The sequence below is a fragment of the Balaenoptera acutorostrata genome, chromosome 1 (genome assembly GCF_949987535.1).
Source record: "Balaenoptera acutorostrata chromosome 1, mBalAcu1.1, whole genome shotgun sequence".
Taxonomy (NCBI): Eukaryota; Metazoa; Chordata; class Mammalia; order Artiodactyla; family Balaenopteridae; genus Balaenoptera; species Balaenoptera acutorostrata.
In genome coordinates this window covers 80,647,571-80,669,012 of record NC_080064.1, presented here as the reverse complement: position 1 = coordinate 80,669,012, position 21,442 = coordinate 80,647,571, and the positions used below count along the sequence as shown (strand labels likewise).

Here is a 21,442-nt window from a genome sequence, read left to right as displayed (position 1 = left end):
AACATCTTCCAACCAAAAAGACCAGCAAAGGACACCTATAGTTGAACATGGTTTTTACTTGTTGAAGTGAAAGATTCCTCATACTATAGGGAATTTTGGGGTGTCTTTTTAAGAGGGTATTAAAACCTATTATAGGATTGGACTTTGGTTGGGTAATTTTAGAGAGGAGCTAACGAAGTAGAAGTTTGCTCTAAATTAGATGTTGTCAGAACATGGGCACATTTGACTGCCATTTTTTTGTTTTTTAAATTGAGGTGAAATTTACATAACATGCAGTTAATCATATTAAGTGTACAATTCAGTGGTATTTAGTATATTCACAATATTATGCAGTCACCAGCTTTCTCATTTCAAAGGTGTTTCAACACCCTGTATCCGTTAGGTAATCATTTCCAATTCCCCCCTTCCACTATCACCTGGTACCCTTTACTTTCTGTCTCTATAGATTTACCTCTTCTTGCTATTTCAAATGAAAGGAATCGTACAATGATTCTTTATGTCTGACTTCTCTCACTTAGCATATTTTCAAGGTTCATCCAAGTTGTAGCATGTACTTCGTTTCTTTTTTTGGCTATACGAATAATGCTGTAAACATTCATGTACAATTTTCTGTGTGTATGTAAGTTTTCATTTCTCCTGGTTATATATCTAGGAGTTGAATAGCTGGGTTATGTGGTAATTCCTTGTTACCTTTTTAAGAACGCCCAACGGTTTTCCACAGTGGGTACATTGTTTCAGTTTCTCACCAGCAATGTATGGGGTCTCTATTTCTCCACATTCTCATCAACACTTGTTATTTTCCAGTTTTTGTGTTTTTTCTTTTTTAATTAAAGCTATTCTAATAGGTGTGAAGTGGAACCTTATTGTGGTTTTCATTTGAGTTTTCTTAATGACCAAGATGGTGAACATCTTTTCATGGGCTTGTTAGCCATTTGTGTATCTTCATTTGAGAAATGTCAATTTAAGTCCTTTGCCCATTTTAAAAATCGGGTTTTTTTTCTTTTTGTTGTTGAGCTGTTTATATATTCTGGATATTAAACCCTTACCAAATATATCTTGATAATGTCCTTTGCACAAAAGTTTTGGTGAAGTCCAAATTATCTATTTTTTTTTCATTTGTTCATCATGTTTTTGGTGTCAATTCTAAGAATTCATTGTCAAATCCAACATCATAAAGATCCATCCCTAAGCCTTATTCTAAGAGCAATAGCAGTTTTAGTTCTTATGTTTATATTGTTGGTCCATTTTGATTTAATTTCTGTGCACGAAATGAGGCAGGGGTTCAGCTTCTTTCTTTTACATGTGATTGTTCAGTTTTCCTAGCACCATTTGTTGCAAGACTGTTCTTTCCCCATCGAATGGTCTTGGCACCTTTGTTAAGAATCAATTGGCTGTAGATGTTTGGACTTATTTCTGGATTCTCAAATCTATTCCATTGGTCTCTATGTCTACCCTTATTCCAGTAACACAGTGATTACTATAGCTTTGTAGTAAATTTTAAAGTTATTATGAGTCCCCCTACTTTATTTCTTTTTCATTATTGTTTTTGCTCTTTAGGGCCCCTTACAGTTCCATATGAATTTTAGGATCAGCTTATCCGTTTCTATTTAAAAAGGCCATTAGAATTTTGATAGGGATTGCATTGAATCTGTAGATCACTTTGGGAAGTATTGTCATCTTAACAATATTTTGTTTTCTAATCCATGAACATGGGATGCCTTTCCATTTATTTAGGCCTTCTTTAATTTCTTTCAGCAGTGTTTTGTAATTTTTCAGTGTATAAGTCTTTCACCTTCTTGCATTTATTCCTAGGTATTTTATTTTGAACGCTTTTGTAAATAGAATTTTCTTAATTTCCTTTTTGGATCATTCATTGCTAACATAGAGAAACACGATTGATTTATGTTTGTTTATCTTACACGTGCAAGTTTGCTGAAGTTGTTTATTATGTTAGCTCTAGAAAGTTTTTTGTGTGGAATCTGTGGGCTTTTCTACACAGGCATACCTCGTTTTATTGCACTTCACTTTATTGTGGTGCAGATACTCCATTTTTTACAAATTGAAGGTTTGTGGCAACCATGTGTTGAACAAGTCTGTTGGCACCAGTTTTCCAGCAACATTGGCTCACTTGATATCTCTGTTACATTTTGGTAATTCTTGGAATATTTCAAACTATCAAATAGCATTGCATGCTACAGAGAATTTGTTCATGAAAGAAAGAGTCAATCAATCAATGCAGCAATCTTCATTGTTGTCTTATTTTAAGAAATTGTCACAGTCACCCCAATCTTCAGCAACCACCACTCTGATCAGTCAGCAGTCGTCAACACTGAGGCAAGACCCTCCACCAGCAAAAAGATTACAACTTGCTGAAGGCTTGGATGATGATTAGCATTTTTTAGCAATAAAGTATTTTTAATTTAGGTATGTACACTGTTTTTTTTAGACATAATGCTGTGGCACACTTAATTGACTGTAATTGACCCTGGAAAAGCCAGGGAATTGGGGTCCCCATCATCTGCACAGTCGAAAATCCAAGTATAACTTATGATCAGCCCTCCATATCCAAGGTTCTGGATCCACGGATTCAACCCACCTCAAATTATGTAGCACTGTAGTATTTACTATTGAAAAAAATTCGCTTATAAGTGGATCTGTGCAGTTCAAACCCGTGTTGTTCAAGGGTCAACTGTGTAGTGTAATCATAACTTTTATATTCACTGAGAAACCAAAAAATTTGTCTTGTCTCTCTTTGTTGCAGTATTCCCTTTATTGCAGTGGTCTGGAACCAAACACCTGATATCTCCAAGGCGTGCCTGTGTATAGAATCATGTCATCTGCAAATAGGTAGTTTTACTTCTTTCCAATTTGGATGCCTTTTACTTGTTTTACTTGCATAAGTGCTGTGCCTAAGACTTCCAGTACAATGTTGAATAGCAGTGGTAAAAGCAGGCAGCCTTGTCTTGGGAGGAAAACTTTGTCTTTAACCATTGATGAGTATGATGGTAGCTGTGGGTTTTTCATGGATACCTTTTATCATGTTACGGAAATTCCCTTCTAATTCTAGTTTGCTGAGTGTTTTTAATCATGAAATAGTGTTGGATTTTGTCAAATGGTCTTTCTGCGTCTATTGAGATGATTGTGTAGTTTTATTCCTTTGTTCTATTAATATAATACATTGATTGCTTTTCTTATATTGAACCACCTTTGCTTTCCTGGAATAATCCCACTCAATTATGATTATAATCCTTTTAATGCGCTGTTGGATTCAGCTTGGTAGCATTTTGTTGAGGATTTCTGCGTGTCTTCATAACAGTCTGTCATTTTCTTTTGGTATCTTTGCCTGGCTTTGGTTTTAGGGTAAAGCTGGCCTCATAGAATGTGTTAGGAAGTAGTCCCTCTTCTATTTTTGGAAAAGCTTGTGAAGGATTGATGTTAATTCTCTAAATGGTAGAATTTACCAGTGAAAGCATTAGTCTTGGAATTTTCCTTTTTGGGGGTTTCGGGAGGTTTTTGATTACTGATTCAGTCTCATTACCTAACTATAAATCTGTTCAGATTTTCTGTTTCTTCTTGAGTCAGGCTTGGTAATTTGTGTTTCTAGGAATTTGTCCATTTCATCTAAATTATTTAATTTTTTAGTATTCAGTTCTAATATTTTGTTATAATCCTTTTAATTTCTCTAAAGTCTATAGTAATGTCCCTATTTTCGTTTCTGATTTTAGTTATTTGCATCTTCTCTCTTTTTTTCCTTAGTAAATTTCTTTGTTAATTTTGTTGATCTTTTAAAAGAATTAACTTTTTATTTGATTCTATTTTTATATTCTTATCTATGCTCTAATATTTATTATTTCCTTCCTTCTTCTGGCTTGGGTTTAGTTTGCTCTTTTTCCACTTCCTGAAGATATAAAGTTAGGTAATAGATTTGAGATCTTTCTTCTTTTTTAGTGTAGGTATTTACAGCTATAAATTTCCCTCCAAATACCGCTTTTGCGACATTCCATGAGTTTTGTTATGTTGTGTTTTGTTTTCATTCATCTTGAGAGTGCCCTCTTAATAAATCTCATCTGTAGGGAAGGCAGGCTGAAGCTGAGATAAACAAAATTGGCAAAGAAGGTAGCAATCAACTCATTTAGCAAGGGAAGGCGATATTTGGTAGTTTGTGTTACACAGTTACCTTGTCTGAAGTCGATATTCTGTGAGATATTTTTATATTCAACAGGAGAACAATATGATTTAGCTGAAAGCGTCAGATTAGTTCTCGGATGTTCGGAGCTGCTTTTTTTCTTTCTCACTCTAATTATTGTCTCTTTGTGTAGTTATTCTTTTTTCTTTGTGTACTTTTAAGATTTTCTAACTGTCTTTTATTGTCATCAGTTTTACAGTGATGTATCTAGGTGTAGTTTTCTTTCTATTTATGTATCTTAGAGTTCCTGGTGCTTCCAGAAACCACAGCTTGATGTCTCTTGTCAGTTTTAGAAGATTCTCAGCCATTATCTCTTCAAGCATTGCTTCTGCCCTATTTTCTCTCTCCTTTATTTCTAGGATTCCCATTAAATGTATGCTAGATCTTTTCATTGTATCCTTTTTCGGGTTCCTGTCTTCATTTTCCATTCTTTTGTCTCTCATTGCTTCATTCTAGATACTGTATTCTGACCTTTTTCTAGTTCACTAATTAACTCTTGGTTGTATCTAATTTTTAGTTTTGTTGCATGGCGGCCAGAGAATGTGCTCTACATGACTTCTGTCTCTGTTGGAAATTTCTCTGTGGTCATTATAATATATAGTCAGATTTTACAAATCTGTGTTTTACAAATATGTGTTTTGAAATAAAAATGTCTGTTTATTGTTGTGTAGAGTTCTCTATATATTTGATCAGTGGTCTTTAAAATTCTTCTTTGAAATGTCCTCTAAAAGAATTTTGACAAACTGTGGCATTTTTAAGCTGCATTTGTAATTTTTGTCACAAAGTGAAAGTATTTATCAATGCTTATATATTATATACATGCTTTAAATCTAATTTCCTCAAAATCTTTGTACTGTAGATTTAATTAATTCAGCTTACAGAAAATGTCTGCCATGTAACATATATAACAAAGCCAGTCTTCACAGCTAAATCAAAGTGACCCTTTCTCAGTAAAAACACAGCTTCACTTTTTAAATTCAATTCACGTATCATACGTGTCATTGTTGACAACCTTCACATTTCTGAATTTTTATTCTAAGACTGAGGATTGGGGAGGGAGGGGAAAGTAGGTATGGAAAGGAAGAAGGTAGAGTGAGAGACAGACACTGGAATCTTGTCTTGAGTTGTTTTTCAGTGAATTGAGACTATGTGGCCTTTCTGTATCGTTTGCTTTGCTGCCATGGCATTCTCCCTAAGAAAATCTGGTATTCTCAAACCTTTTATTTGCTTCCCCAGAAGTTTTTACACATCAGAGCAATGTACAATATCAAGGTTCTGGATGGTGGTACCCTTCTAGATCCATGAAATATTCAGCTAACAAGACAAAGATCTGTGCCCTTGAAACTTAGTTTTATGGGAATGATGCACAAACAATAACTATAATTAGTAAGTATATTACATAGTATGTAAGAAGGTGATAAATGTTACGGGAAGAAAAAGGGTAAACTAGTGTAAGTGTATTTAAGAATGTCAGCAATAGGGAAGTGAGTGAGTTTTGTATGTAATGTTAACCAAAGTGGTCCAGGTAGGCATTATTCAAAAGAAAATAGTTGAGCAAAGGCAAATTAGATGAGGAAGTTTGCCATGAGAGTACCTGGGAGATAGAGCATTCCAGCTTGAGGAATTGTCAGTGCTAAGGCCTTAATGTAGGAGAGAATGTGTTCAAAGAATAGTAAGAAAGCCAGCATGGCTGGAACTGAGTGAGCAAGTTGGGGAGAGGAGTAAGAAATGAGGTCAAAGAGTTACTGGGGGAAAAAAAGAGTTACTGGGAAGGATCTTCATAGCACCTTTTACAGGGTATTATAAGGATGTTGGGTTTTTTTCTTTGAGGGAAAAACAGGGAGCTATTGAAGGGTTTTGAGGAACTTGATCTGTCTTAGGTTTTAAAATGATACCTCTGGTTGCAGTGTTGAGAATAGATGGTGGGTGGGCAAGAGTAGATGCTCTAAGACCAGATTAGGAAGCCCTTCAAATAATACAGGAGAGAGATAATAGTGGACCTGGGTGTAGCAGTAGTGAGAGGCAATTGAATTCTGGATGTAATTTGAAGATGATGGCAATAGGATTTCCTGATGGTTTGGATATGAAGTGTGAATGAAAGAGAATAAGGAAGATTACTCCAAGGTTATTGGCCTGAACAACTGATGGAGATGGAGAAAGCTGCAGATTTGTGTTTGGGAATCTTTCTTTCACAAAGTGAGAGAAAGGTGATCTTGGAAGAGGAAAGCTAGAATACTCTCCTGGATCTTTTGACTTTTGGGGAGAAGTGTTTAAAGCTTCCCTTTGTGACTGTCCATTTGTCAGTTTCTCCTAATACTTGTAAGTTTATAATTTATATATTTTGTACGCATTTTGTTGTGTGCATAGGGGTTCATGAATAATATATCTTCTTGGTGGATCATGTACTTTATTAATATATAATATTCATTTCTAGCAGGTCTAGTACTTTTGCCTTAAGTTCCATTTGATTTTTCTGGTAGTAGAGATATCTATTTTCTTTTCATTAACATTTACCTAGTTTATCTTTTCATCACCTTATCTTTCTTTTTATAAACAACATATAGAATACTTATGTTGTTTCTATATGTTAATTCTATACTTAAAAACAAACCAAAAGCTGGGGGGGTCTGCGCAAGATGGTGGAAGAGTAAGACGCGGAGATCACCTTCCTTCCCACAGATACATTAGAAATACATCTACACGTGGAACTGCTCCTACAGAACACCCACTGAACGCTGGCAGAAGACGTCAGACCTCCCAAAAGGCAAAAACTCCCCCCGTACTTGGGTAGGGCAAAAGAAAAAAGAAAAAACAGAGACAAAAGAATAGGGACGGGACCTGCACCAGTGGGAGGGAGCTGTGAAGGAGGAAAGGTTTCCACACAATAGGAAGCCCCTTCGTGGGCGGAGACTTAGGGTGGCGAAGGGGGGAAGCTTCGGAGCCACGGAGGAGAGCGCAGCCACAGGGGTGCGGAGGGCGAAGTGGAGAGATTCCCGCACAGAGGACCGGTGCCGAGCAGCACTCACCAGCCCGAGAGGCTTGTCTGCTCACCCGCCAGGGCGGGCGGGGCTGGGAGCTGAGGCTCGGGCTTCAGTCAGATCGCAGGAAGAGGACTGGGGTTGGCTGCGTGAACACAGCCTGAAGGGGTTAGCGCACCACAGCTAGCCAGGAGGGGGTCCGGGAAAAAGTCTGCAGCTGCCGAAGAGGCAAGAGACTTTTTCTTGCCTCTTTGTTTCGCGGTGCGCAAGGAGAGGGGATTCAGAGCGCCGCCTAAACGAGCTCCAGAGACGGGCGCGAGCCGCGGCTATCAGCGCGGACCCCAGAGATGGGCATGAGATGCTAAGGCTGCTGCTGCCGCCACCAAGAAGCCTGTGTGCGAGCACAGGTCACTCTCCACACCGCCCCTCCCGGGAGCCTGTGCAGCCTGCCACTGCCAGGCTCCCGTGATCCAGGGACAACTTCCCCAGGAGAACGCACGGCGCAACTCAGGCTGCTGCAACGTCATGCCAGCCTCTGCCGCAGGCTCACCCCACATCCGTACCCCCCCTCCCCATAGCCTGAGTGAGCCAGAGCCCCCAAATCAGCTGCTCCTTTAACCCCATCCTGTCTGAGCAAAGAACAGACGTCCTCAGGCGACCTACACACAGAGGCGGGGCCGAATCCAAAGCTGAACCCCAGGAGCTGTATGAACAAAGACGAGAAAGGGAAATTTCTCCCAGCAGCCTCAGAAGCAGCGGATTAAAGCTCCACAAGCAACTTGATGTACCTGCATCTGTTGAATACCTGAATAGACAATGAATCATCCCAAATTCAGGAGGTGGACTTTGGGAACAGGATATATTAATTTTTCCCCTTTTCCTTTTTTTGTGAGTGTATATGTCTATGCTTCTGGGTGAGATTTTGTCTGTATAGCTTTGCTTTCACCGTTTCTCCTAGGGTTCGGTCCGTCTGATTTTTTTTTTTTTTAACTTAAAAAATTTTTTTTTCTTAATAAATTTTTTTCTTAATAACTTTTTCCTTATTTTTTATTTTAAAAAATTAAAAAAATTTTTTTTTCTTAATACTTTTTTCATAATTTTTTCTTATTTTCTATTATAAAAATTAATAAATTTATTTTAAAAATTTAAAAAAAATTTTTTCTTAATAAATTTTTTCTTAATAATTTTTTTCTTATTTTTTATTTAAATAGCTTTATTTTATTTTATTTTATTTTATTTTATCCTCTTTCTTTCTCTCTTTCTATTTTTTCTCCCTTTTATTCTGAGCCGTGTGGATGAAAGGCTCTTGGTGCTCCAGCCAGGCATCAGGGCTGTGCCTCTGAGGTGGGAGAGCCAACTTCAGGACACTGGTCCACAAGAGACCTCCCAGCTCCACGTAATACCAAACGGCAAAAATCTCTCAGAGATCTCCATCTCAACATCAAGACCCAGCTTCACTCAACGACCAGCAAGCTACAGTGCTGGACACCCTATGCCAAACAACTAGCAAGACAGGAACACAGCCCCATCCATTAGCAGAGAGGCTGCCTAAAATCATAATAAGGCCACAGACACGCCAAAACACACCACCAGACGTGAATGTGCCCACCAGAAAGACAAGATCCAGCCTCATCCACCAGAACACAGGCACTAGTCCCCTCCACCAGGAAGCCTACACAACCCACTGAACCAACCTTAGCCACTGGGGACAGATACCAAAAACAACGGGAACTACGAACCTGCAGCCTGTGAAAAGGAGACGCCAAACACAGTAAGATAAGCAAAATGAGAAGACAGAAAAACACACAGCAGATGAAGGAGCAGGGTCAAAACACACCAGACCTAACAAATGAAGAGGAAATAGGCAGTCTACCTGAAAAAGAATTCAGAATAATGATAGTAAAGATGATCCAAAATCTTGGAAATAAAATAGACAAAATGCAAGAAACATTTAACAAGGACGTAGAAGAACTAAAGAGGAACCAAGCAACGATGAAAAACACAATAAATGAAATTAAAAATACTCTAGAAGGGATCAATAGCAGAATAACTGAGGCAGAAGAATGGGTAAGTGACCTGGAAGATAAAATAGTGGAAATAACTACTGCAGAGCAGAATAAAGAAAAAAGAATGAAAAGAACCGAGGACAGTCTCAGAGACCTCTGGGACAACATTAAACACACCAACATTCGAATTATAGGGGTCCCAGGAGAAGAAGAGAAAAAGAAAGGGACTGAGAAAATATTTGAAGAGATTATAGTTGTAAACTTCCCTAATATGGGAAAGGAAATAGTTAATCAAGTCCTGGAAGCACAGACAGTCCCATACAGGATAAATCCAAGGAGAAACACGCCAAGACGCATATTAATCAAACTATCAAAAATTAAATATAAAGAAAACATATTAAAAGCAGCAAGGGAAAAACAACAAATAACACACAAGAGAATCCCCATAAGGTTAACAGCTGATCTTTCAGCAGAAACTCTGCAAGCCAGAAGGGAGTGGCAGGATATACTTAAAGTGATGAAGGAGAAAAACCTACAACCAAGATTACTCAACCCAGCAAGGATCTCATTCAGATTCGATGGAGAAATTAAAACCTTTACAGACAAGCAAAAGCTGAGAGAGTTCAGCACCACCAAACCAGCTTTACAACAAATGCTAAAGGAACTTCTCTAGGCAAGAAACACAAGAGAAGGAAAACACCTACAATAACAAACCCAAAACATTTAAGAAAATGGGAATAGGAACATACATATCGATAATTACCTTAAATGTAAATGGATTAAATGCTCCCACCAAAAGACACAGACTGGCTGAAGGGATACAAAAACAAGACCCGTATATATGTTGTCTACAAGAGACCCACTTCAGACCTAGGGACACATACAGACTGAAAGTGAGGGGATGGAAAAAGATATTCCATGCAAATGGAAATCAGAAGAAAGCTGCAGTAGCAAATCTCGTATCAGACAAAATAGACTTTAAAATAAAGACTATTACAAGAGACAAAGAAGGACACTACATAATGATCAAGGGATCAATCTGAGAAGAAGATATAACAATTGTAAATATTTATGCACCCAACATAGGAGCACCTCAATACATAAGGCAAATACTAACAGCCATAAAAGGGGAAATCGACAGTAACACAATCATAGTAGGAGACTTTAACACCCCACTTTCACCAATGGACAGATCATCCAAAATGAAAATAAATAAGGAAACACAAGCTTTAAATGATACATTAAACAAGATGGACTTAATTGGTATTTATAGGACATTCCACCCAAAAACAACAGAATACACATTTTTCTCAAGTGCTCATGGAACATTCTCCAGGAGAGATCATATCTTGGGTCACAAATCAAGCCTTGGTAAATTTAAGAAAACTGAAATCATATCAAGTATCTTTTCCGACCACAACGCTATGAGACTAGATATCAATTACAGGAAAAGATCTGTAAAAAATACAAACACATGGAGGCTACACAACACACTACTTAATAACGAAGTGATCACTGAAGAAATCAAAGGGGAAATCAAAAAATACCTAGAAACAAATGACAATGGAGACACAACGACCCAAAACCTATGGGATGCAGCAAAAGCAGTTCTAAGAGGGAAGTTTATAGCAATACAAGCCTCCATCAAGAAACAGGGAAAATCTCGAATAAACAACCTAACCTTGCACCTAAAGCAATTAGAGAAAGAAGAACCAAAAAAACCCCAAAGCTAGCAGAAGGAAAGAAATCATAAAGATCAGATCAGAAATAAATGAAAAAGAAATGAAGGAAATGATAGCAAAGATCAATAAAACTAAAAGCTGGTTCTTTGAGAAGATAAGCAAAATTGATAAACCATTAGCCAGACTCATCAAGAGAAAAAGGGAGAAGACTCAAATCAATAGAATTAGAAATGAAAAAGGAGAAGTAACAACTGACACTGCAGAAATCCAAACGATCATGAGAGATTACTACAAGCAACTCTATGCCAATAAAATGGACAACCTGGAAGAAATGGACAAATTCTTAGAAATGCACAACCTGCCGAGACTGAACCAGGAAGGAATAGAAAATATGAACAGACCAATCACAAGCACGGAAATTGAAACTGTGATTAAAAATCTTCCAACAAACAAAAGCCCAGGTCCAGATGGCTTCACAGGTGAATTCTATCAAACATTTAGAGAAGAGCTAACACCTATCCTTCTCAAACTCTTCCAAAATATTGCAGAGGGAGGGACACTCCCCAACTCATTCTATTAGGCCATCATCACTCTGATACCAAAACCAGACAAAGATGTCACAAAGAAAGAAAACTACAGGCCAATATCACTGATGAACATAGATGCAAAAATCCTCAACAAAATAGTAGCAAACAGGGGCTTCCCTGGTGGCGCAGTGGTTGAGAATCTGCCTGCTAATGCAGGGGATGCGGGTTCGAGCCCTGGTCTGGGAAGATCCCACATGCCACGGACCAGCTGGGCCCGTGAGCCACAACTACTGAGCCTGCGCGTCTGGAGCCTGTGCCCCGCAACGGGAGGGGCCGCGATAGTGAAAGGCCCGCGCACCGCGATGAAGAGCGGTCCCTGCACCGCGATGAAGAGTGGCCCCCACTTGCTGTAACTAGAGAAAGCCCTTGCACGAACCGAAGACCCAACACAGCCAAAAATAAAGAAATAAATAAATAAAGTAGCTATTAAAAAAAAAATGGTTGCAGGGACTTCTATTATAGTTCCAAGATGGAGTAGCCCCATTTCCATCTCTTAGGCAGAGTTCCTCTCTCTTAAAAACTAAGAATTCAAGAACGTATGTTCCAGACATGGCAGAAGCCTCAAACCAGAAACCACCAACATGAACAGACAAAAAAAAAAAATAGTAGCAAACAGAATCCAACGGCACATTAAAAGGATCATACACCATGATCAAGTGGGGTCTATTCCAGGAATGCAAGGATTCTTCAATATACTCAAATCAATCAACGTGATACAGCATATTAACAAATTGAAGGATAAAAACCATATGATCATCTCAATAGATGCAGAGAAAGCTTTCGACAAAATTCAACACCCATTTATGATAAAAGCCCTGCAGAAAGTAGGCATAGAGGGAACTTTCCTCAACATAATAAAGGCCATATATGACAAACCCACAGCCAACATTGTCCTCAATGGTGAAAAACTGAAACCATTTCCACTAAGATCAGGAACAAGACAAGGTTGCCCACTCTCACCACTATTATTCAACATAGTTTTGGAAGTGTTAGCCACAGCAATCAGAGAAGAAAAAGAAATAAAAGGAATCCAAATCAGAAAAGAAAAAGTAAAGCTGTCACTGTTTGCAGATGACATGATAGTATACATAGAGAATCCTAAAGATGCTACCAGAAAACTACTAGAACTAATCAATGAGTTTGGTAAAGTAGCAGGATACAAAATTAATGCCCAGAAATCTCTTGCATTCCTATACACTAATGATGAAAAATCTGAAAGTGAAATTAAGAAAACACTCCCGTTTACCATTGCAACAAAAGAATAAAATATCTAGGAACAAACCTACCTAAGGAGACAAAAGACCTGTATGCAGAAAATTATAAGACACTGATGAAAGAAATTAAAGATGATACAAATAGATGGAGAGATATACCATGTTCCTGGATTGGAAGAATCAACATTGTGAAAATGACTCTACTACCCAAAGCAATCTACAGATTCAATGCAATCCCTATCAAACTACCACAGGCATTTTTCACAGAACTAGAACAAAAAATTTTACAATTTGTATGGAAACACAAAAGACCCCAAATAGCCAAAGCAATCTTGAGAACGAAAAATGGAGCTGGAGGAATCAGGCCCCCTGACTTCAGACTATATTACAAAGCTACAGTAATCAAGACAGTATGGTACTGGCACAAAAACAGAAACATAGATCAATGGAACAGGATAGAAAGCCCAGAGATAAACCCACACACATATGGTCACCTTATCTTTGATAAAGGAGGCAAGCATATACAGTGGAGAAAAGACAGCCTCTTCAATAAGTGGTGCTGGGAAAACTGGACAGGTACATGTAAAAGTATGAAATTACAACACTCCCTAACACCATACACAAAAATAAACTCAAAATGGATTAAAGACCTAAATGTAAGGCCAGACACTACCAAACTCTTAGAGGAAAACATAGGCAGAACACTGTATGACATAAATCACAGCAAGATCCTTTTTGACCCAACTCCTAGAGAAATGGAAATAAAAACACAAACAAATGGGACCTAATGAAACTTCAAAGCTTTTGCACAGCAAAGGAAACCATAAAGACCAAAAGACAACCCTCAGAATGGGAGAAAATATTTGCAAATGAAGCAACTGACAAAGGATTAATCTCCAAGATTTACAAGCAGCTCATGCAGCTCAATAACAAAAAAACAAACAACCCAATCCAAAAATGGGCAGAAGACCTAAATAGACATTTCTCCAAAGAAGATATACAGATTGCCAACAGACACATGAAAGAATGCTCAACATCATTAATCATTAGAGAAATGCAAATCAAAACTACAATGTGATATCATCTCACACCGGTCAGAATGGCCATCATCAAAAAATCTAGAAACAATAAATGCTGGAGAGGGTGTGGAGAAAAGGGAACACTCTTGCACTGTTGGTGGGAATGTACATTGATACAGCCACTATGGAGAACAGTATGGAGGTTCCTTAAAAAACTAAAAATAGAACTACCATATGACCCAGCAATCCCACTACTGGGCATATACTCTGAGAAAACCATAGTTCAAAAAGAGTCATGTACCAAAATGTTCATTGCAGCTCTATTTCCAATAGCCAGGACATGGAAGCAACCTAAGTGTCCATCAACAGATGAATGGATAAAGAAGATGTGGCACATATATACAATGGAATATTACTCTGCCATAAAAAGAAACGAAATGGAGGTATTTGTAGTGAGGTGGATGGAGTTAGAGTCTGTCATACAGAGTGAAGTAAGTCAGAAAAAGAAAAGCAAATACTGTTTGCTAGTACATATATATGGAATCTAAGGGAAAAAAAAAAAAAGGTCATGAAGAACCTAGTGGCAAGACGGGAATAAAGACACAGACCTACTGGAGAATGGATGTGAGGATATGAGGAGGGGGAGGGGTAAGATGTGACAGGGTGAGAGAGTGGCATGGACATATATACACTACCAAATGTAAAATAGATAGCTAGTGGGAAGCAGCCGCATAGCACAGAGAGATCAGCTCGGTGCTTTTTGACCACTTAGAAGGGTGGGATAGGGAGGGTGGGAGGGAGGGAGACGCAAGAGGGAAGAGATATGGGAACATATGTATAACTGATTCACTTTGTTATAAAGCAGAAACTAACACACCATTGTAAAGCAATTATACTCCAATAAAGATGTTAAAAACAAAATATGAATGCCTTTTTCTTAATATATGAACTTTTCACATTTATTCTGAATAAATTTATTCTGAATACTGATATGTTTGGACTTTTTTCTGCTTTCTTATTTTTATTTTCTCTTTGCTTTGTTCCATTGTTGTTACTTTTTATATTGGATCAATTTTTTTCCATTTTTTAATTCTATAGATTTGAAATTATATATCTTATTTCACTATTTTAGTTGGTTATCCTTAACATTTTAATACATTTTAAAAATATTTTCTTTTGATCATTTTCCAGTAGTCAAAACTCCCATGTTGAAATCTTTTGGGGATCTTATTTCCCATATTATTAACTAGCAGGGCACTCAAGTGCAGGCCAGGAGTCCATCTATGGTCCACTTCTGGACCATAGATAAGCAAAATTGATAAACCATTAGCCAGACTCATCAAGAGAAAAGTCAAGTCACTCTGACAAGTCTTACAAGTCACTCTGATCCAACATGATTATCCTGAACAAAAAAAGAATACTTGCTTCTCATTTTATAGGAATCCTTTTTGAACAATTGTCAACAGTTACTAGATTTAGTTGCATGTTTTACTAGTTTAATTGCTCACTAATGTTTATTGATTCTTCTTCACATATTCTTTTCTATCTATGCCTGAATATCTCCTTGAGTAATTCTCTCATCTGTAGGTGATAAACATTTGGAATCCTTGTTTGTCCAATGATGTCTATATTTTGTTGTTATACTTGAATGCTAGTTTAGCTAGTTATAGAATTCTAGGTTAAAAAGTATTTTCACATCTTTCACCATGATACTGGCAAAAATTGTAAGAATATGGGGAAACAGACATTGTTATACATTGGAGGTAGACATGCATATTGATAGAGATTTGGGGAAATGATTTGAAAATGTATATTAAACTAAAAAAATTCACATGCAACTTTAAAGGATCTACATTACCAGAATAAAAACATGACTATAGGGCTGTCTATACAAGGATATTTATTGTAGCATGTGTATAATATAATACCATTTCTGTGAAAGTAAGCACAAAACAAATACATATGTATATATGTTTGTATGAATAAGATAAAGGAGTAGTAGGATACACCAGACTATTACATTGGTAATTGAAGTGGGATAGAGTGGGAAAGGTAGAGGAGATTGCAACAAATATGTTCTACTTATGTAATTTTTTCCAATAAATTTGATTTTTAAAAATGTTCCCTCAAAAGCCTGATGACACTATTGATGATGAATTGTGTATCCTTGTTCCTTTGTAGATAGTCTTGGTTTTGTTTTTGATTTTGTTTTTTCTGGAAATGAGTAGAATTCTTCCTTTTATTCTTAGAGTTCTAAAATTTCCCCCAGGACTTCTCAAGTGACATGTCTTTTTCTTCATCCTGCTGAGCACTCATTGAATGCTATTATTCTGAAGATTTTTGTGCTTCTTGAGTTCTGAAATGTTTTTCTATTGTGTCCTCTTCCCCGTTCCCCTGGTTTCTTCTATAATTTCTACTCATTATAATTTGTGGGTCTAGACTTTGTGTCTCTTTTCTGTTATTTTTTTTAATGCTCTTCCTACTCCCTTGTAAAAAAATCTTTCTATTGGAAGAATACCTCATTTCATCAGCTTTATTCACTCTGTTCTTCACCTCACCTGTTGAGAGTTGTTTTTGTTTTTTGGGTTTTTTATTTCAAAGTTGTCAGCCTCCGGCTACTGTACTTCTTTATTTAAAACACAATAGTTTATAGAATCTGAGGATATTAAGTATATTTACTTTCTCTTTTTATTCTTCTAGTGGTTAACCTTCTAATTTTAACAGACATTCAAATTTATATTTCGATCACTATTAATAAGTATTCATAACCTTGTTGTTGTAAAATACACTTAGCATGCGAATTTCAGATCCCTTCACACACACAACCTTCTGGGAAAATTTTTCTGAAGTGATAGGTAAGTGGTAAACTTGCACATTGTGTGCCCTCAACCTGAATGTAGTGTAATTTGTCTTTGAATAGGATTATATCAATATAGTCAAAGTAATTTTAACTCCAAACTTTGAAATTATTGCTCCATTGATGTCTTGACGGTGAAAAGTCTGATGCTATTCTGATTCCTATTCTTTTGTATAAAACCTGTTTTTAGTTCTTTTGTTGATTTGTTTTATTTGAGATTGTGGTCTCCTTTCTTTCCAGAGCCCTTGTCTATAGCTGTTCAAATTTATGGTTTTATTTGTCTACATATGTCTCTCTCTTCTAGTCCTTCTACTTTCATTTCGTTGGCATTTTACGAGAGAGAAAGATAAATTCATGTCCTTGATATTCTGAAAGGGATCAGGAACTCTTAGAAACTCTTAAATCCTGAGTGGCCACTTCACGTCTTTTTTCCTTAGAGCACTGGGTCATGCGCTGTAATTCCCCTCTTTATTGCTTATTGAATAGTAAAGCCCTGCCTTATCCCCACAAGAGTGGTATTGTTCTAGCACCAGCAACTCTTAAGATATGCTTCTTCCTATGGCTCTTTAGCTTCTGCTCATTTATCCTGTTTTTTATACCCTGGGAGTGGTGTAAGTTCTCAGGTATCTCCTCCCAGAATACATTTCTGCTTGTAAAGGAGGATCTCCATTATCATTAGGAGCAGTGCACAAATTCAGTGTCATCATTCTGTACATGAAGCAAGTTAATGGCAAGGGTCATGGGGAATGAACACTTAATGAGTAATTACTAAATAACAGGCCCTTTGCTACATGTTTTATGTACATTGTCTTATTTAATCCTTACAATCCTATAAGAAGGTTCCACTCTTATTTTATTGATGAAGCAACTTGAAGTTGAAGGAAAGTGGAGTAACTTTGTCCTAATAAGCTAGACGTTGTGGAGCTATTTCTCAAACCCAGGCAGGTCTGCCTCCAAAGAGTGATTGTCTTGGCACTGCACTATAAAATTTATCTAAAACCCTCTCTTTTCTGTGAGGCTTTTCTTAGCCATGGTATTTTATAGGACCTTCTACTTTCTCTGAACTGTAGACTGTATAATTCATATTACTCACTGGGGAAATAATGTATTGCTTTTTATTCATAGCAGTTTTTTATACTTATGTGTCCTATATAGTCTTCCTCATATAGCAGTACAGTTTAAAAAAAAAAAAAACTACCAACAATACCATTTGGATAGTTAGCGTTATGAATAATTAAATTTTTCCATGAAATATCTCAATTTTAAATATGCTTCAGTCACCTTTTATAAAATGGTAATATGCTATTGATAACATTTTGGTTTTATGTATTTGGTAATATGGAAACCATACATTCTGTCTCTCATGGTTCAACATTGCTATTCTTGACCATGACCTCAGTCTCTCTCCATATGAGTAAACCTGAAGAAAATTCTTTTTTTTCGGCCACTCCCGGTGGCTTGCAGGATTTCAGTTCCCCCACCAGGGATTGAACCCAGGCCAGGGCAGTGAGAGCACGGAATCCGAACCACTAAACCACCAGGGAACTCTACATTTGATTATCAATAAGTACTTGCATTTTCTAAATGTAGTGTTTTCTGTAACATTTTGGTGAAATTTTGTAATTACTTAAATTCACAATAAATAAATGCTTCTGGTTTTTTAATTAAAACTCCAGAATTGAACATGCAGTAAGTAAAAACTTGTTAGGTCAAATGTAAAATCAGAAAAAAAGCAGTGGCTGGTTTGTGATTCGCCTTTACAAAAATATATTCTTTCTTATTTTTTAAGGGCAGTGATATGAGAGAGGTGCATACTTTGTTTTAAGGAAAGCAAATTTCTTATATTTGAATTTTTTACCATCCTAAATGAAGATAATTATAGAGTAGTGATTACCTTGGAATATTTTTCTCAGAAGATCATTGGAATTTTGTAGGCTGATTTTAGAGAAAGGAAAGAAGAAAAGTTGAGTAAATGGTAATATCAGTAAGAGAATTCATGTTTAATAAATATATTATTTTATAAAAATAAAACTTCTGGGTTTTTTTGTTTTTCTAGTTCTCAATGAAAGTGTCCCACTTTCCCATCTAAACATATATAAATTTGAATTTACTTAATAGAGTTTAAATGTATAATATAGATGAAAGGTTAATTACAGAATTACAGAATTTTTTGTATGTGATCTGAACCCCCTTTCAATAAAATAAAATTGTAATTTAGGGAAATAATTTATTCTCCAGATGTGAGAATGTTCTTGTTTACTTCCCATTAGACCATAAACAATTTTGTGTTTCCTAAATATGATTAATTAATATATGATTGGCAAATGAATTAATGGAACTTTTATAATGAGAATTTTACCGTAACCATTAAGATCTACAAAAGTTTTTTTTTTAAATACATACAGTTGAATATGTGAAGCTCTGAATTTGAAAGAGTTATCAAAATTGTTTGAGTGTAGAAAGAAACCAGCATAACATTTCTTATGTTCCAGGCTGTATATTAAGGCACAAATTATCTCTTCAACTGTTGTAAGGAATTCTTTCAAAGCCACAATGGTTTGCATTTGCAGTCATGTCACTAACTTTGATGTGCTTATTCTAGTGGACCTTGATCCTATGGAATCGCATATGTCTGGGGCAGAAGTTACATCAGCAGCACTTAGAACATTGTAAATTTTTGAGTTCTTGAACAAATTCCTAGCCTTCCCTGAATAACCACTAGGCAAAAAGACATCTGACATTGATACTGATTCTCTACTCAAAAATTTCCTTTCTCGTATTCCTTGTTTCTTGCTGATTATTGTCAAGGGTATAGGCACAGTAATGTTTTAATGGTGAATTTCTCTTTGCCCGTAAGAATTATTTCTTCTCTGAAGCAGTTCATTCCATATGCATATATAATATTTATCTTACCACTTTGGGTATTATTATCTCTATTTTCACTTCTAATATAATTATATGTTTTGTCTTCCTAGGACTTCTAACACTTGCACTTCTTTTGCACTTATTGGATGTGGTGGGTTAATAAATATCTCAGAATTAAGCAGAAACAGCAAACTCATCATAAACTGAAGAACACAAAGACCCAAAGTAAAATAATAATTTATGGCAGTTTAATACTCTTTTGGTGGAGGGCAGAGTTGACACAGTACCTCTGTAGTGTGGAATTGACACATTTTTGACTCATGTTAATTATAAAATTGTGATCAAAAGTTTGATTGGTTTGAAAGTCATATGAAGGAAGTTATCACTCATTTTAATTTTTAAAAAGACATGAATTGTTCTTGTTGGAGCTATGTGCATATGTGTGTCATTTACCCTGTCAAAACTGAGATGGTCACTTATCTTGTTCTGACTATATGAAAGCATAAACAACACAACAGTCAGTCATTCCGTGCTGAATATGACTTAGCACTCTCCTTTGGTTGCAGCTGCAGTTTATTACCTTGCCTCTTCCAATTGCAAAGTTCTTCATTAGGAAATTAACCTTTTATTAATAAATGTCCATTTGTTTTTCTACTACTGTTGCTTCTCATTATTACATGATTTTGCCAGGTTGTTAAAGTTATGCCTTTGTGGGCCCCTTCTTTTATCCTCCTTGCATTACCTGCTTCAGTTTACCATATAGCAGTTTCTTGAGATGTGTCAAACTATGTGTAGTATTTAGTGTATTTTTCAACAAGAATCACTTTGTGTTATTACGTTATTTATGAGCTAGTACCTTACTGTTTGTAACATCTTTCTATTAAATAATGAGGATAATACATGGCATCAGGAACAAAACTATTAAACAAGTTCAATGTAATTTGGTGGTAGGTGGTACAATTAGATCATTAGTTTGTCATGGCAGTGCTACATGCTGCTGGCAAGAAAACATTATGTTCCCGATATTTTTTATTTTTGGTGTTGCCAATAGAAAAAACCTCTGTACATAGAGTTTTCGAGATGCATATAGCTCTGTGACCTCAGTGTGTTAGTCATTTAGTGCCATATTTCATTGTTCAAGAATCAGCTTATCAAATATTACAACTAAAGGATTATTTCAGGTAATTTTGAATTTAGAGAATATTTTTAAAGTTCAATAGTATAAATTTAACTTCTGTTTTTAGCTCATTATTTCAAATAATGTTAATAGTGTAATAACCAAACATTAAGCATACCTAGTACATATGAGAAAGGACCTTACAAATCATCTTATCCAATCTCCAGTGCCTTATTTCCTTCTACAGTGTTCTGACAAATAGTCCAACCTGCTGAGCTGTTCAGTTCACTCTTGTGTAAGACAACCCATTGAAATGCTGAATGGTTCCTGTTTCTAGTTTTTCTTAATCTTGAGATAAAATCCACATCTTTATGATTCAGACATATTGATTATATGTTTTTTCTTCTGTATGCCAAACCTTCAAACATTTAAAAATTGTTAATTGCATTGGCTAATTGTTGGATTAAACTTGCCAGGTTTTCTCTTCATTCTTCATGTTATATGCTGGGTACCCTTACGAATGTTCAGTATTTTTTTAGAGTTTCCTGTCAATGTGACATACAGCTTAGGATACTACCTGGATGGTATCGTTATATATGGTATACTCTGTCTTCACTTGCATTGTATGCTAGGTGAGAAGGTATATATATTTGTACATTGTGTATAGTATATATATGCTTAAATAATGAAGTAATTTTAGATGTAATATTTCAGTTAATTAAGATTTTTTTGCAATTAGAATGACAGTTGTGAATGGTTTTCTCTTCTTGACCCAATCTCAAAATATGACTAACTGAAGTTGTCATGTGTTTTCAAGGATAATTTAAATGAACATGGGGTTTGTGAAAATCTGACAGATCCTAACTGTAACTCAGCTAGTGGGCAACATTATAATTTATTTATAGCTATGCAATATAGTTATTAATGAACT

The 21,442-nt window shown here is 36.2% G+C and overlaps 1 protein-coding gene across 24 annotated transcripts in view; it reads left to right on the top strand.

The window, feature by feature from the left end:
- The window catches only part of ZNF644 (zinc finger protein 644), a 125,646-nt gene that overhangs the window by 76,909 nt on the left and 27,295 nt on the right, over positions 1-21,442 (top strand). For 8 of the 24 annotated variants that reach the window (XM_057552027.1, XM_057552031.1, XM_057552037.1 and 5 more), the window contains one exon: positions 2,762-2,847. The exons of 15 other annotated variants lie outside the window; for them this stretch is intronic. In XM_057552027.1, the coding sequence (XP_057408010.1) occupies positions 2,762-2,847 (86 nt within the window). Of the gene's footprint in view, positions 1-2,266; positions 2,425-2,761; positions 2,848-21,442 lie in introns of all 24 variants that reach the window. One more of the 24 variants, XM_057552001.1, reaches the window with a different exon arrangement.